This window comes from Hypomesus nipponensis, chromosome 23 (genome assembly GCF_054491055.1).
Source record: "Hypomesus nipponensis isolate SF chromosome 23, ASM5449105v1, whole genome shotgun sequence".
Taxonomy (NCBI): Eukaryota; Metazoa; Chordata; class Actinopteri; order Osmeriformes; family Osmeridae; genus Hypomesus; species Hypomesus nipponensis.
In genome coordinates, this window is record NC_140383.1 from 7,728,337 (window position 1) to 7,742,214 (window position 13,878).

General features: G+C 50.8%; 2 protein-coding genes across 7 annotated transcripts in view; one reads left to right on the forward strand and one right to left on the reverse strand.

The window, feature by feature from the left end:
* kcnh3 (potassium voltage-gated channel, subfamily H (eag-related), member 3) overlaps positions 1–3,433 on the forward strand; it is a 62,006-nt gene extending 58,573 nt beyond the window's left edge. For both annotated transcript variants that reach the window (XM_084688305.1, XM_084688304.1), the window contains exons 12-15: positions 868–1,124; positions 2,088–2,188; positions 2,303–2,355; positions 2,486–3,433. In XM_084688305.1, the coding sequence (XP_084544431.1) occupies positions 868–1,124; positions 2,088–2,188; positions 2,303–2,355; positions 2,486–3,433 (1,359 nt within the window). The remainder of the gene's footprint in view (positions 1–867; positions 1,125–2,087; positions 2,189–2,302; positions 2,356–2,485) is intronic.
* A 1,102-nt stretch (positions 3,434–4,535) lies between these two features.
* armc8 (armadillo repeat containing 8) lies at positions 4,536–13,790 on the reverse strand. 5 transcript variants are annotated; one of them, XM_084688310.1, is made up of 22 exons: positions 13,473–13,787; positions 12,342–12,418; positions 11,547–11,618; positions 11,061–11,203; positions 10,870–10,967; positions 10,693–10,785; positions 10,425–10,505; positions 10,213–10,288; positions 9,964–10,054; positions 9,775–9,835; positions 9,370–9,570; positions 9,004–9,099; positions 8,821–8,903; positions 8,546–8,627; positions 8,328–8,414; positions 8,141–8,233; positions 7,905–8,054; positions 7,727–7,822; positions 7,515–7,610; positions 7,235–7,307; positions 7,007–7,100; positions 5,657–6,921 (listed from the first exon to the last, which is right to left on the reverse strand). In XM_084688310.1, the coding sequence occupies exons 1-22, from the start codon at positions 13,515–13,517 to the stop codon at positions 6,888–6,890; spliced, it is 2,022 nt and encodes a 673-aa protein (XP_084544436.1). In that variant the 5' UTR covers positions 13,518–13,787; the 3' UTR covers positions 5,657–6,887. The 5 variants fall into 5 exon arrangements, with proteins under 5 accessions (XP_084544435.1, XP_084544432.1, XP_084544433.1 ...); XM_084688308.1 differs by having other exon boundaries at positions 7,214–7,307; XM_084688309.1 differs by lacking the exons at positions 5,657–6,921; positions 7,007–7,100 and adding an exon at positions 4,536–4,841 and having other exon boundaries at positions 7,177–7,307; positions 9,397–9,570; positions 13,473–13,790.
* Positions 13,791–13,878: the final 88 nt, after the last annotated feature.

A 13,878-nucleotide genomic window follows, 5' to 3' on the forward strand; every position in this document is an offset into this window, starting at 1 on the left:
TGGGAGCTAAGTATAGAAATTCAGAGCTAAAAATACATTCAGTTTTGCGAAGGAGGAGAAAAGCGGGGGAGGACTGAGAAGGGAAAAAAAAAAACAAGAAAAGAGCGAGAAAACAAAGTGTGTGGTGTGCCAGCTTGGAGAAGTATTGAACATAATCCTTCCTGTAAAACGTAACCTGACTAAAGCCTGTAACACAATCAAAGGTCAGCTGTCCTTTGATTGTGTCAAAGCAGATGCACACGCTAAAACTTATAAACACTGGAAGACTCGTACTGCCACACACCTATAGACCATCACTGGCTGTGACCACATGACACTCCCTGCCCCCTGTCATAGAGGAGCAAAACAAACACACGTTTTTCCCTACCGATCCCTTTGTCGCTTTCCTTCCCTTCTTCCTCTGCCTGTACATCCCTCCTCCTCGCTCCCTCTCAGCTGTGTACACAGAGACCTTTTGTTCTGTATGTGTGCTCTTTATCTCCCCTGCTGCAGGATTAAACGTGGGCTTTAGAACCTGCTCTATCACCCCGCTGTCTTGTCCCTGCTAATTCCTGCTTTGTGATAATTCCGGCGTTTAGATTTTTGGAGCTCTTTAAGCCACTCCGAGGAATGTCCTTAATTATTAATTCAAGAACAGAGTTGGCAAGGGGGGGCATGGGGCTTGTGTTTTTTTGTGGATGTGCAGTATGTACTAAGAGGATTTGTGTTCTATTGTGTGAGTCTGCCTCCTACTGGTACTAATGTGTCACTAACCTGACGCTAATAACATCTGATGTCCTTGCTTCAAAAGCAGCTCTCTTTCTCATGACCTCCCGTTCTGTCTCACCCCCTTATCCTCCCCTCCCTTTTGTCCCCCCCCCCCTCTAGGTGGACTGGGAGAGTAATGGAGGCCTGGTGAAGAAGCTTCCCTCTATCAAGGAGGATGAGGAAGGCGATGAGGAGCAGAGCTCAGTGTCCCTCGCCCCCCGTTCCCCACTGCGCCTCACCAGGGGTCTGAACTCGCCCCTACGCTCCCCCCTCCTGGCCCCCCGTCCCTTCCGCCCCCCCTCTGAACACACCCGGCCCTCCACCCTGAAGATCCCTGTGGTCAGTTTCTGCAGCGCCCCTCCCGAACTGAGCCCCAGGTAGGATGTTCTTCTCCCCACACACGCACACCTGCTTGGATTCTTAGAATACACATGCATGAGCTCCCACCGAGGAAAGAGAGAGCGTCGTGAAATTCAGTGTGTGTGTGTGTGCCCTGATGTACGCCCGGGTGAATCCCCTGGTGGCCGAACAGAGGAACTGCACGTCTCATGATTCACACCCTGAGGGGGGTCAGGCTGCTATGGCAACTAGACGACAATAGCACAAATGGGTCCTGTGGGGAAGGTGTGGATTCTGGCAGGCGGGTGCGCTCTTAGTGGGGGGGGGGGGGGGGGGGAGTTAGGGGAGGGGGGGGGGGGTTGTGTTGGAACAACACCTGGGTTTCAGAGGCAACGGCAGGTCACCCCACTGCAGAGCTCAGCTCCACATATCTGCAGTGTGCAAATTAGACAATGACAATCTGGGGGGGTCTACTTCTTCTCCAGGACGTAAAGGGCACCCAGTACAGCCCAGACGTTGATTTGATTATTATTATCTTGGAATACGTTGCCGTCCAATTCATCTGCTCCTTGAAAAGTAGCGGTGGGTTGATTCACTTCCATTCACTTGCAAGTGCAGGTGTGCATACTTAGGTACACAAAACATACAAACACACTATACTACATATCAGTGAGGTCACTTGAGCGTAGTATTTCTTGAGTTGTATTGTGCACTTGTCATTCGCACGCTGTGTTTCTTGAGTTATAATGAGTTTTGACTATGGTCATAAAGTCAACATGTCTGTGAATTGCCAACCTGTTATTAAATGAATATGGTAAATATATTGTAATATTTACAGGTATGAACAAAATATAAATGTATCAACCCCCCCAAACAGGTTTTTTTATACCTCTTTTGGGGGGGTCAGACCCCCCCAAACCCCCCCCGTAATTCGCACACTACATGTCTGTGTTCTCTGAAGACCGATGCATTCACCATCATGCTCTTTCTTTTCCTCCAAGATTTGTAGACGGTATCGAGACAGAGATCTATGCCAACTCCTCCCAGAAGTTTGAGTTCAGCTCCAGTTTGTCCCCAGCCGGCCCGCCCTCCCCTGGACCAGGTAACATACACGCATGCACACACACACACACACACACATATACACGCACATGCTGCCTCACTGTTTCTGACTCTCTGTGTGTGTGTGTGTGTGTGTGTGTGTGTGTGTGTGTAGGAAGCCTCGAGCAGTCAGAGATCAAGAAGAACGTGCTGAAGTTGAGTGAAGAGGTGAGTGTCTCGGCAATGCCATGGCCATGAAAGTACAAATTCAATAGAACCATAATGAATAAATGGATAGCAGATGAATAAAATCAAAACTAAGTGAGGGTGTATTGTGTGTGTGTGTGTGTCCTCCCAGATGAGCAGTCTCTCCAAGCAAGTCTGTCAGCTGAGCCAAGAGCTCCAGGAAATGAGCCGTCTGCTCCGGCCCCTCCTCCTGGTGGGACCTCAAGCGATGCTGACCACCCTCACTCCTACGCTAACCCCGCCCCCCTGCAGCACCGTCTTACCATCCACCTGCATCCCCGTGGTGATCCCTCCCCCGGCCCCGCCCTCTTCCCCTCAGCTCCCCGCCCAGTCCTGCTCCCTATTGGACAGAGTAGACAGCGGAGGCGTGGACTTGCCCGGCTGTCTTCTTCCCACCCCGCCACCACAGAGGGCTCCGGCCCAGCGCCAGACCCCGGCATCTCCAGGGAGACCCTCCAAGAACCCAGCCCACTCCAACCCTCCCTCCCCTGGACTAGGAGACGCAGAGGGGCCCCCTGTTTTCCCCAACATCCCTGTTCCAAGGAATGGATTCTACCCCACCTGCCAGGACCAACCCCCTTTGGCCTCCCACACGCCGTCCCCATCCCTCTCCTTCTCTCTGTCTCTGTCCTCTTCCCCCTCCCTCTCTCCCTGCTTGGGTCCCCACCACTCTCGAGCCGCCTGCCAATCCAGCAACAACCAGGGCCTCCTGCCCCCGCCCCCCTCCCAGGACACCCCGCCCCCGCACTCTTCCCATTGCTCTGCTCCTGCGTCACTCACCTCCTCGCCCGGAGACCACAGGCCGAGGGCCAGCACTTCCTCTTCCTCCTCCACTCCCGTCATCCCTCCTCCTTCCTGTCCGCACCCGTCCCCCCTCTCTTCGTTCTCCCTGGACTGTGTGGAGGGGAGGCGGAGGAGCACGCCGGGCAGGGGCCGACCAGAGGAGCGGCAGCTGGAGCTTGAGATGCAGGAGTGGGGGACAGAGTCGGAGGAGACGGAGGAGGGAAGATCCTCCACGGAGCACATCAGCTTCATAGACGAGGAGGGGCCAGCTCTGTGACAGAGGGAGACACAGAGAGAGAGAGAGAAAAAGAGAGAGAAACAGAGAGAGAGAGAGAGAGAGAGAGGGGGGAGAGAGAAAGCGAGAGCGAGAGAGAAACCAACTGAGGAACTGGGCCGTAGAAGCAGAGATGATGAAAGTGCACCTTTGAGTCGGTGTGGTTCCCATCCAGGTGGGAAGACAGAAGAAGAGAGGGGGAGGAGCCTGGGTCCATTGGCTCCTGACGCACATGGCAGCTGTCTTTCATCAGCCTGAAGCCCCTGGACCACCTCGCTGGAGGTAGCCCCACCCTCACAGGCTAAACCCATCAGCACGTTCCTCCCTTCCATCGGACCGCCCAGGACGGGGGCTCACCTAACAGGACGCCTGGTTTGACATTGCTACGTAGCCATATTAGTAGAAGCAAAACTTGACTTAAACACAATGACATTGTATTTATTGCTCCAGTGTGGATCGAACACAAATGTTCCTCCTTCATCCTCCTGTCCTGGTGCTGGGAAGCCTCAGATGCTGGAAGCCTCTATGAAGCCAGGACTGGGAAATGTTCCCTCCTATTTAGTCTCTCACATGGGGGTTTGTTGTTACCTGTGCCGTCGCTTGAATCCGTCACGGTCGACCTAAAAGTTCAAAACGTTGATTTGATTATTATTATCTTGGAATACGTTGCCGTCCAATTCATCTGCTCCTTGAAAAGTAGCGGTGGGTTGATTCACTTCCATTCACTTGCAAGTGCAGGTGTGCATACTTAGGTACACAAAACACACAAACACACTATACTACATATCCCAAATAGTCCTCGTTCCCTCACACTCCACCCAGAAGCCATTTGAAACACTATGAGACAATCAATAATCTTAAGGACATCCATTTTGCTTGTGTACCCACCCAGATATGTGTTTGAGCACCAGGTGTCAGAGATCGTGAGAGTCAGTGTGCCAAAGACAGATACTAGATGTAGTTTAGGAAGGCTGGGGTGAGGAGAGAGGGGGGAGTCTACCCACATCTATCCAAACTTCAGCCATCCAGCCTTTTGTGCCTTCTCCTTATATCACACACAAGTGCGTGCACACACACACACAAACATACACTCCAGTCATCTCCATCATGATTCACAAGCATTTTATTGTTGGTTAAAATATCCATATATCATCCAAACTGCTATGAGTTACACTGCACTTTAATTTAATTTTTAAATTATTAATTATTCAATTATTTATTTTTTGTTGTTGATTTATATTTCCAGGCAATATTTTTTTTTTTTCTTTGAGCTTAGACAGCCTTATGAGTGAGGTCAGTATAGAGACAAGGTCACAGGTAGATCCAGTCACAGTGATGATCAGTCAGGAGAAACTGTCTCTTCCCTTGAGCATTCAGTTCTACCGGACTGGGTTTGTTTTCAATGAAGCCCCTGTAACACACACACACACACTTCATGAGGGTACAGCATTAGAACCCCATTAACTGTCAGTGGTTGGGCTTCTAAGACATAAACAGGCCATGTGAGCCCTGTGTGGTCAGACAGAACCAGAGGACTGAGATATCCATCTACTGCTCAAACTCATTACAGTGAGCGACAACGCAAGGTGACTCTACTATTTGTAATATAAACAAGAAGATTTTGGTTTCTATTTTCTGTAAGGGGTGCTTGGCGAGGTGGGGGAGGGGGGGGGGCGATTGCTTGAATGAAGGATGATGAGTGGGTTTTTCAGCTTTGAGGTCGAGAGGTGTGGGTGGGTCACTTGAACGAGGGATGTGGCGCGGAGGAGTGGGTCTTTCAGGTATGAGGTTGAGAGGTGGGGCTGGGCTGGGGTCAGGGGTTCAATGCATGCCACAGATTTCTGCATGAGGAATGTGCCTGCTTCTGTCCTGGCAGAGACTGCTGCCAGAGGCACTCAGGCTTCAGATGTATTTTACTATTTACTGTTACAGAACTTTACCAGGTATATCAGACAAGAATAAAGACAAGTGTTGCTTTCTAAGACCACAGGCTCTTGTGCTGGTTCAGAGGTCATGAGGGCTGGGAGTAGAGCTGCCTGGTAGACAGTTAGCTGTCATACACATATTCTCCTGTGCCTTTGAAACAACATTCAAGGTCAATGAGGCTGTAGTAGCATTCAACAACGGTAAGAGATCTCAGCCCGCACCATGTGACCTGCTGGGCACATAATGACAGGGATCTCCAACCCCTCCCTTGCCAGTGAACAAAAACACACCAGAGACCAGTTCAATCTGTCAGGTCTGCATATATTTCAATAGTAACATTCATTCATTCTATCAGAGCTTCGTTAAGGTTGACAATGTCAGGGTGAGAACAGTCTAGAAAGATCCTGTGGGAGACAAATCAAGCATAGGATCAAGCAGCTCCTTCTCTCTCTCCGTGCCTCTTCTGATGTGGTCTTCCAGTGGCTCCACAGAGGGTGACAGGAGGAACACAGGCAGATAAACCACTTGTGGTTCTTCCTGAACACATCAATTCTCTCCATAGACCACACACACACACACACAGAGTACTTCCCTATTCTAGGGTGACATCTCAATAAGCTTCCCTTGGTTCCTTGAGTTTCCTCTCAAAATACATCGGGGGGGGGGGGGGGGAAGCTTAGAACCTCTCCTGCAATGTGTTTTAAGAACAAAACTCCAACAATCAAGGATAAATGATTGAGATTCAACCGTACACATTTCATACAAGACAGGATTCACATCCTAATGCTCTAGGAATAAGGGGCCAAATACACACTGAAAGACATCAGAGAAGGGGGAAAATAAAAATCAAAAAAATATATTTATATGTTATATTTATATATATTTACGAGGTATGTATCCACAAAAAAAGAAAACACCAAAAATGTCAAAATAAGCGGTATTTTTTCCAAACATATCCCTATTGTGACGTAAGTGCGTCTTAAAATAGCAATAATAGTAAATATCAATTCATTAATAATTACTTTGCAAAATAAAACAAGGAGGATGTACTCCCCCAACCGCGCCTTCACGTTAGACCCTTAGTCTGGCTCTCAGACAGTTTCAGTCTCCTCTGAAGGGAGTCCAAAGCACCAAAGCCTTCAGGCCACTGGGTGGCGCTGGCTGCTGCAAGTGACATTTTTTCTTCAAATGAAGTCCAAGAGGAAAAAAGTCCTCTTCACACTGGGAAAAGCCACAATCTCTGACGCCCCTCGAAACCGTTGCTATGCAGCACCCGTTCCCATTCAACCTCTCCAAAAATGGGGATTGGAGTGGGCAGGCGGGCGGTCGGGCAGTGGAGGGGGGTAATCCAGTCGGGGGGGGGGGGGGTGGGGGTGTAAGAGAGAGTAAGAGAGGGCTGCCACAGCGTGAAAGGTGTCTTTGTGCAACAAAACAAAACTGAAGATTCAACTTTTAACACAAAAGAAAACAAAGATGGCAGCTGTCCACCCCCTTGTTGTTAGTCAGTTTGGTGTCCGGGTCTCCTGCGTGGTCACGCCAGATACTGCTGCATCGCCGTCTTCGCTCTGAGACGGTAGAGGGAAATGACGAGAATGAACGCACTGGCGCACAATAAGGATATGACGGTCAGGGTTACGGAGCAGTGTTCACCTGTCACAGAGGTTGGGGTCTGGCGCTAGGGTAAGTTTGTGCAGGATATCCACAAAGCCCATGTCCCTCAGTTTATCCTGACGCTCCTGGGAACCTGAGAGCGAGCACACACACACGCGAGAACACAGACAGACAGTTACCCTCTGGTTGGATCTACCATCACTACCCACTTGTACATCCAGAATGAGTTCCCCGTCATGTGACCACCTGGCAGAGTGTGGCCCTCACCGTCCTCCTCGTTCCAGATCAGGTTGGAGATGCAGAAGGTGGCAGCGAGCTGCAGCTTCACATTTGAGTGTCCCTGTGAGAGAGACAGAGAGAGGCACAGAGAGAGAGAGAGAGACACAGAGAGAGACAGAGAGAGAGAGAGAGGGGGGGGAAGAAAAAGCAAGAGGGGGGGAGAGAGAGAGGGGGGGAGATAGAGAGTCCATAAAAAATAAACACAAATAAAATAACACTTACTGGCCCAGTATATTAGAATAGTCTTAGTATTTTGGGAGGATTCTACCATGTAATATTTGATTTTCTGGAGCATGTCGTCATTGGTCATGATGAGTTCCTTGGCCGTGTTGCCGTCGGCGATGTTGGCCAGGATGCAGAGTGTCTGAAACGCAGAGAGACAGAGACAAGTCAGACTGGTGCTTGGGTCATGGTATGCTCTGAGACAGTGTTCCCTCCTTGGGGGGGGGGGGGAGACGACGAGGGTGGACGGGTCCTCACCTGCTCTTTGACCTCTATGCTGTGCTCTCCCTCCAGGATGAGGGTGACCGCCTGCATGATCTGCTTCCCATGAGAGCTCATGATCTGGTCTATGTGCTGAGGGGACAGAGGAGCCCTTAGTTCTGGGGCCAAACAGATATGTGTGTGTGTGTGGTGTGTGTGTGTGGTTGCGTCTTACCGGGCGCGTGGACAGCAGGTTGCGGAGCAGACCCAGAGTCTTCATCAGGACGTTGGCGTCGGGGTCAGAGAGGAGACGGAACAGCTGCTCCGTGCCCAGCACCCGCACGATCTCCACCTTCACCTTCTGGTCGGCCTGGAACGCCATGTTCTACACACACACACACACACGTCAGTCTGTGCTGCTCAGAACATAGACGGTGGGACACCCAGAAGGTAAGAGGGGTGGAGTCTCACCATCAGGGCCCAGATCCCATTGACCCTCAACGCTGGACTGTCACTCTGGGTCAGACTGCACAACAGCTCTATCACCCCTGACTCCAGGATAGGCTGGAGACACACACACACACACACATTATTAGCGTGTGTATGAACATACCAGCTGTGTCGAGGGAGGGGCAGCTGACGCTACATGTGAACCTACCTCTTTGCTGGGGGAGAACTCCAACAGCAGGTTGCATAGTGTGGACGAGGCCATGACCAGCACCTCATCTGGGGCATTCTGCAACAACTACACACAGACCAGTATTACACACACGCACACAGTTCCTCTCTCTAACCACAGATAAAGCCCTCTTGGAAGAACTACATACTTTTTGATGTGTATGGACAAATTGACAGGACAAATGACCCCCCACAAACCTTCATAAGGGGCTTCCACACGGCGTGGTCATGGAAACTCGTCCTCAGTTGTTGTACTGACCGTGACAGGCTGTGGAGACACCTGCACACAACCACAAACGGCCTGTGTTACAGCCCCTGGGGGAGGGGGGGGGGGGTATGGGTGTGGGTATTGTAGTCCCGCATTTCAACATGAAAACATGGCCTCTGACAAGAGCTGTCCCAACGGAGACAGGAAGACGTCCTTTGGAGCTGAGAGGGAACAGGACGTGGCAGCAGGGGAGGGGGGTACCTACCTGACTGCTGCCAGGCGAACCTTGATGCTGGATTCTGACAGGCCGCTTACTATCCTGTCCATCATGTTCTCTGTCTCGGTGATCTGCGGGGCAGGGGACAGAGGAGAGGCATCAGACAGCGGTGACAGACACAAACGCTAGCGTACGGCATGCAGGGGCTCGCGGTTACCGACTGAAGGTTACCTTCTTGCGGATATCCTCGTCGTTGGAGCCCAGCGACGCGTACAGCTTGAAGGCCGCTTGTCTCAGCTCATGAGCGTGCTTCAGGTCGTGGTCCAACTGGATGCGAGAGAAAACTCATTGTCACCATTACTCCTCTCGTTGTTATTCACCTCACCAATCGGCATTGCAGACATACAAATGTAAACCTCACACACACCCACACCCACACACACACCCACACACCCACCCACACACACACACACACACACACACACACACACACACACACACACACACACACACACACACACACACACACACACACACACACACACACACACACACACACACATACACACACACACACACACACACACACACACACACCCTCTTGATGTCCGTGATGGCGCTCACTGAGCTGGGGTACTTGAAGTAGTCGGCCAGCATGGCCACCAGGTGGTCGGTGACGCTGGCGATGCGCTGCAGCTCCACGTCGGGCTCCATCAGGTAGGCGAGGGTCTCCGCCCCCTCCACGCGCTCCTCCAGCAGACGCTCCTTACTGCACATCCGCACCAGGCACGGCAGGGTCTGCACGCACGCACACACACACACACACACACACACACACACACACACACACACACACACACACAGACAGCCTCGTGTCAACGCTGTCAGGTCTTTTATCTGGAGACGTGGTGCTGTTAGCTGCACATGCACGGACAAGACAGACAGACACTCCACGAGGTTGACTGCGTCCTTTCTAACAGAACAGAGTATGACGAGAATGACCTTTAGAACAATGCAGCTGTCTTCCGTCCCGATGGCTCCGGCTCGACACATGTAGGTTAGACTGGAGGGAGAGCAGACAGGCAGAGAGGCAGAGAGAGAGAGAGGGGGGGGGGGGGGGGGAGTCATTCTGGGAAGCCACAACACTGTCGCCGTCAAACTAGGGACTCGTCTGAGAGAGTCCTCGCTCACCATTTGGCTGCGGTGAGCTGCATTTCGATAGGCTGATCCCTTTGCATCATTCGGACAAATACCTGAGAGAGCAGCTCCCCATCCACCAGCACTGAGAACACAGAGAGAGGAGGAGGGGGGGGGGGGCTGAATGGCATGGTATTGATACAGCAAACTGTAGCAATTTCCTATTGGCGGCTGGCGTGACCGTGGCAATCGAGTGTGGACTGCTGGAATGAGAGGAGAGTGAGAGAAGCGCGAGTTCCTTACCATTCACCAGTGTCATGGAGACCTGAGTGTTCTCGTAGGCTAGGACTGAGAAACACTTTAACGCCTGCATCCGTACCTGTGACAGAGAAAGAGAGCGTGGAGGAGGGAACGGAGGTCAAAGGTGTGTATCCCTGCATGTAGATGTGTGAATTTGTGTGAATTAGTATGCCTGTCTGCCAGCGCGCGCGCACACACGCACACACCCACATTACCTTATAGGAGGGAGAGGTGAGCAGAGGTGCAATGTTCTGGATGGCGCCGTGGTTAAAAAGAACCGTCTGGTGTTCGGGTGTCTGAGGAACACACACTTATACATCACTTAACAGACACATTTAGTTTGTCCTGACTTTGCACTTTCAATACGACGCCAACTCTAACAACCAGACCCTAGGAGCCCCGTTTGGTCAGACCCACACATTGGTCCCCTGTAGGATCACAAAGACTGTGGGGTCAGAAAGACACCGATGCTAGTGTGCTGACCTTGCAGCAGTGAGAGAAGATCTGGGTGATGTACTCCTGGGTCTTCTGTGAGTGACTCAACAAAGACATGAGGTGTGGGATAACGGTCGGATCCTGTCGGGGGGGGGGGGAGAACACGTGTTTATGACTTGACGAGCGTTCGTGCGTGCGGGAGAGAGAGAAACGCGTCCGGCTTACTGTGTAGAGCAGCTGCACAGGGGTGACGGGACTAATGAACACGGTCCTCAGGCAGCGTAGACACGCCTCAATGAAGACGAGGTCTGGACACAGAAGACCTAGGGAGGTGGGCAGAGACACGCGTCACACACGTCGTATGCGCACGAGCGGGGGGGGGGGGGGAGGTCGTGTGTGCCTGTGTGTGGATGTACCTTGCAGCAGGGCGGGGATAATGTGGCAGTCCACGAGGGACTTGATGTTGTTCTCCGTGCCCATGGCCAGGCTGCCCAGCACCACTGCACACTCGGTCCGCAGCTCGGAGCTGGACGAGCCCTGCTGGAGCAGGTACAGTAACCTGGACACACGCAGAGCGGGAGAGGCAGAGAGAGGGAGGCAGAGAGAGGGAGGCAGAGAGAGAGAGGCAGAGAGAGAGAGGCAGAGAGAGGGAGGCAGAGAGAGGGAGGCAGAGAGAGGGAGGCAGAGAGAGGGAGGCGGGGGCAGGAGCGCAGACATAAACAGACACACGGATGATTAGGCAAGAAGACAGGTGTTTATACATATATATTACCAGATCACTATTCCATTGAGCAACACAGGCATATGAGTAGGGTGAGTGGGCACAAACTAGGGGGAGGGACCGAGAGAGAGAGAGAAAGAAAGAGAGATAGAGAGAGAGAGATAGGGGATGGGAGCGATACCTGGGCACAGCTCCCAGGACAATCAGGTTGGCCTTCTGCTTGTTGTTTCCAATGACGGCATTCTTCATGTCACTGTGAAGACACACACGGTCACATGAGTCAAGCTGCCCCTGTCTCAGCTGATGCCACACTGCTGCTGTAGAACAGGCTCAGAAGGCTTTCGGATCAACAACAAGCTGGATTGCAAATAAAAAAAGCTTTTAACTTAAGACACTGTGTCTGATACATATGCGGTAATCATGAGGCCAGATTGAATTGCAGGGTCAAATGAGACTAGACAAGCCCCTGGGTTTGGGGTTGGGGCTAAGGCTAGGGCTGGTGGAAAAGTACAGCTGCTTCATTCAGGTAGCTAGGCGCCATCTAAACCCGTAACCAGAGCTTGGCCTCAAGAGTTAAAAATAAAACTGGAAAGATCTGAGTCCAAGCCACATGGACAGAGTCTCACACTCCCCTGTGAAGAACAATGATATGGACAGTCACAAACAGAGACAGACAGACTGACCGACAGACCGAGTCACAGATGGATCAGACACATTCTCCCCCTCAAACAAGTAGTCACATGTTGACAAACTGAACCAATCATTGGCAAGGCAGATTCTTATCCTCTCAGAGGTAGAGACAGAAGTCAGACAGAGGCACACAGCAGGGCTGCTTCAACCAATTACAACCGTGCTTCTGCAGGACTAGTAGCTGTTGCATGCATGCAGATAGCAATCTCAAAAGACGGAGCAAGAGACACCAGCTGGATGCATAAAACATTTAAAAAGAAAGAAGGTAAATCCTGTGTTTACTTACATGACTCCCTGCAGCACTTTCTGTGGATCGGGGTCAAAGAGCCGGTCAACATAGTGGCGACTAGTTGCTGTGACCTCCTGCATGGCAACATAATAATACAGAACAAGTCAATCTGAAGCACAGTACTGTCCTTCTTCATCCTAAGCCTGCCACCCACCCACACCAACAAGTCATGATACACACACACGTTCTCTCTCTTACACAAAGTGACTGGTTTAGATCCTCCATACCAGAACTAAACCCACTCCTCATCACATCACAGACTATCTCTTGGCACACACGCCGAGTTCAAGCCTTCAGTGTCATCCAGCAGTGCACGAGACTGCTTTTCATCTGATAAATCTGTTTATGTTTATCAGCAACATTGATGACACGGTCACTGGCCTTGTCCAGAACTTTCCTACGTAACAAATGGCACTGCAATCACTGATTTGACTGATAAATATTACTAAAAAAGAGAGGAGTAGTAGCTAGTTCTCAACGACGTGGTGGGGGCGTTTCCAACCCAGCAGCAGCATGCGATAGTTTTTTACTAGCTAGCAAGCTAGCTACTCTTGTCATCTCCGGCTTTGTTATTTTTAAACCTCGATCAAATCTCAAACGTACTGTTCCTAAAGGACAACACATTTTCTACTTTAAGTGTGCATTCTGAAACTGAGTTCTGTAAATGGTATTTAACATTGCACAATCACACTTGACAGATCCAATAGCATTGAGCAATGGCATTGGCAACTGGGCAAAGCTAGCTGGTAGTAGCTAGTTAGCTAGCCACACAGTATGTAGCCGTCCAACCAGCAAAAGCTAGCTAGCTGCAAAACTCCCAGGTGATGTCAGACTGGCAGTGTTAATTCAGTACATTCTATAAGCAATAACTTACTATGTCATCATGACCTAAAACGAAATCAGTGAACCTTCTCATTCCGGGTGACACTGACAGGCAGACCGCCCTTGCTGCTGCTGCTTCTGGTTTGTTAGCATGCAAGCTGTAAAGCCCTATCAAGCTTGCAACTTTATGCGACTAGCTAACCATTGCTAGCTAACACAACACAATACTTTTTGAGTTTTGCAACATTTCCTTCCAAAAACGCAGTTCACGTATTTAATTTTGAAGTGTATTCGAGGGCGACTCACAGATAGCACGCTGATGCGGAGAGGGGCCTCCAACAAGCACGCCATCTCTCTTCCCCCTGTCGAGCGCCCCAATCGGAGCAGCACTTTCCAAACACTCCGCCCTCCAGACCAGCTGCCTATAGATTAAAAAGTAAATATAGCTAGCTAAATGAAGCAACACTTCAGGTGTGCTAGTAACTCTTTGCTAAACTAGTATTATGTGGGGTGTGTGAGTAGAGAGCATCAATGTATCTGATCTGAGTCTGGTCATTTTATTGACTGTAGCTCATCTGTCATTGTGAAGACTGTACAGTTGCAAGCTAGCTAACCCCCTTGAGCCAGCTACAAACAGAAATCAAATGCCAATTTGAGGGATTTAGTTGCGAACGCGCAGATATTTTGCATTATACTGCGACTGATTCGCTGG

Bases quoted from the DNA above. Each gene is read 5' to 3' on its own strand.
- armc8 (XM_084688306.1), bottom strand. From the start codon at position 13,517: ATGGCGTGCTTGTTGGAGGCCCCTCTCCGCATCAGCGTGCTATCT. The intron at 10,786-10,869 runs GTAAGCCGGACG...CCCCCCCGACAG, and splicing joins CTGTGCAGCTGCTCTACACA to GATCCGACCGTTATCCCACA. The intron at 9,836-9,963 runs GTGAGCGAGGAC...CTCTCCCTCCAG, and splicing joins CAGCTCACCGCAGCCAAATG to TCTAACCTACATGTGTCGAG.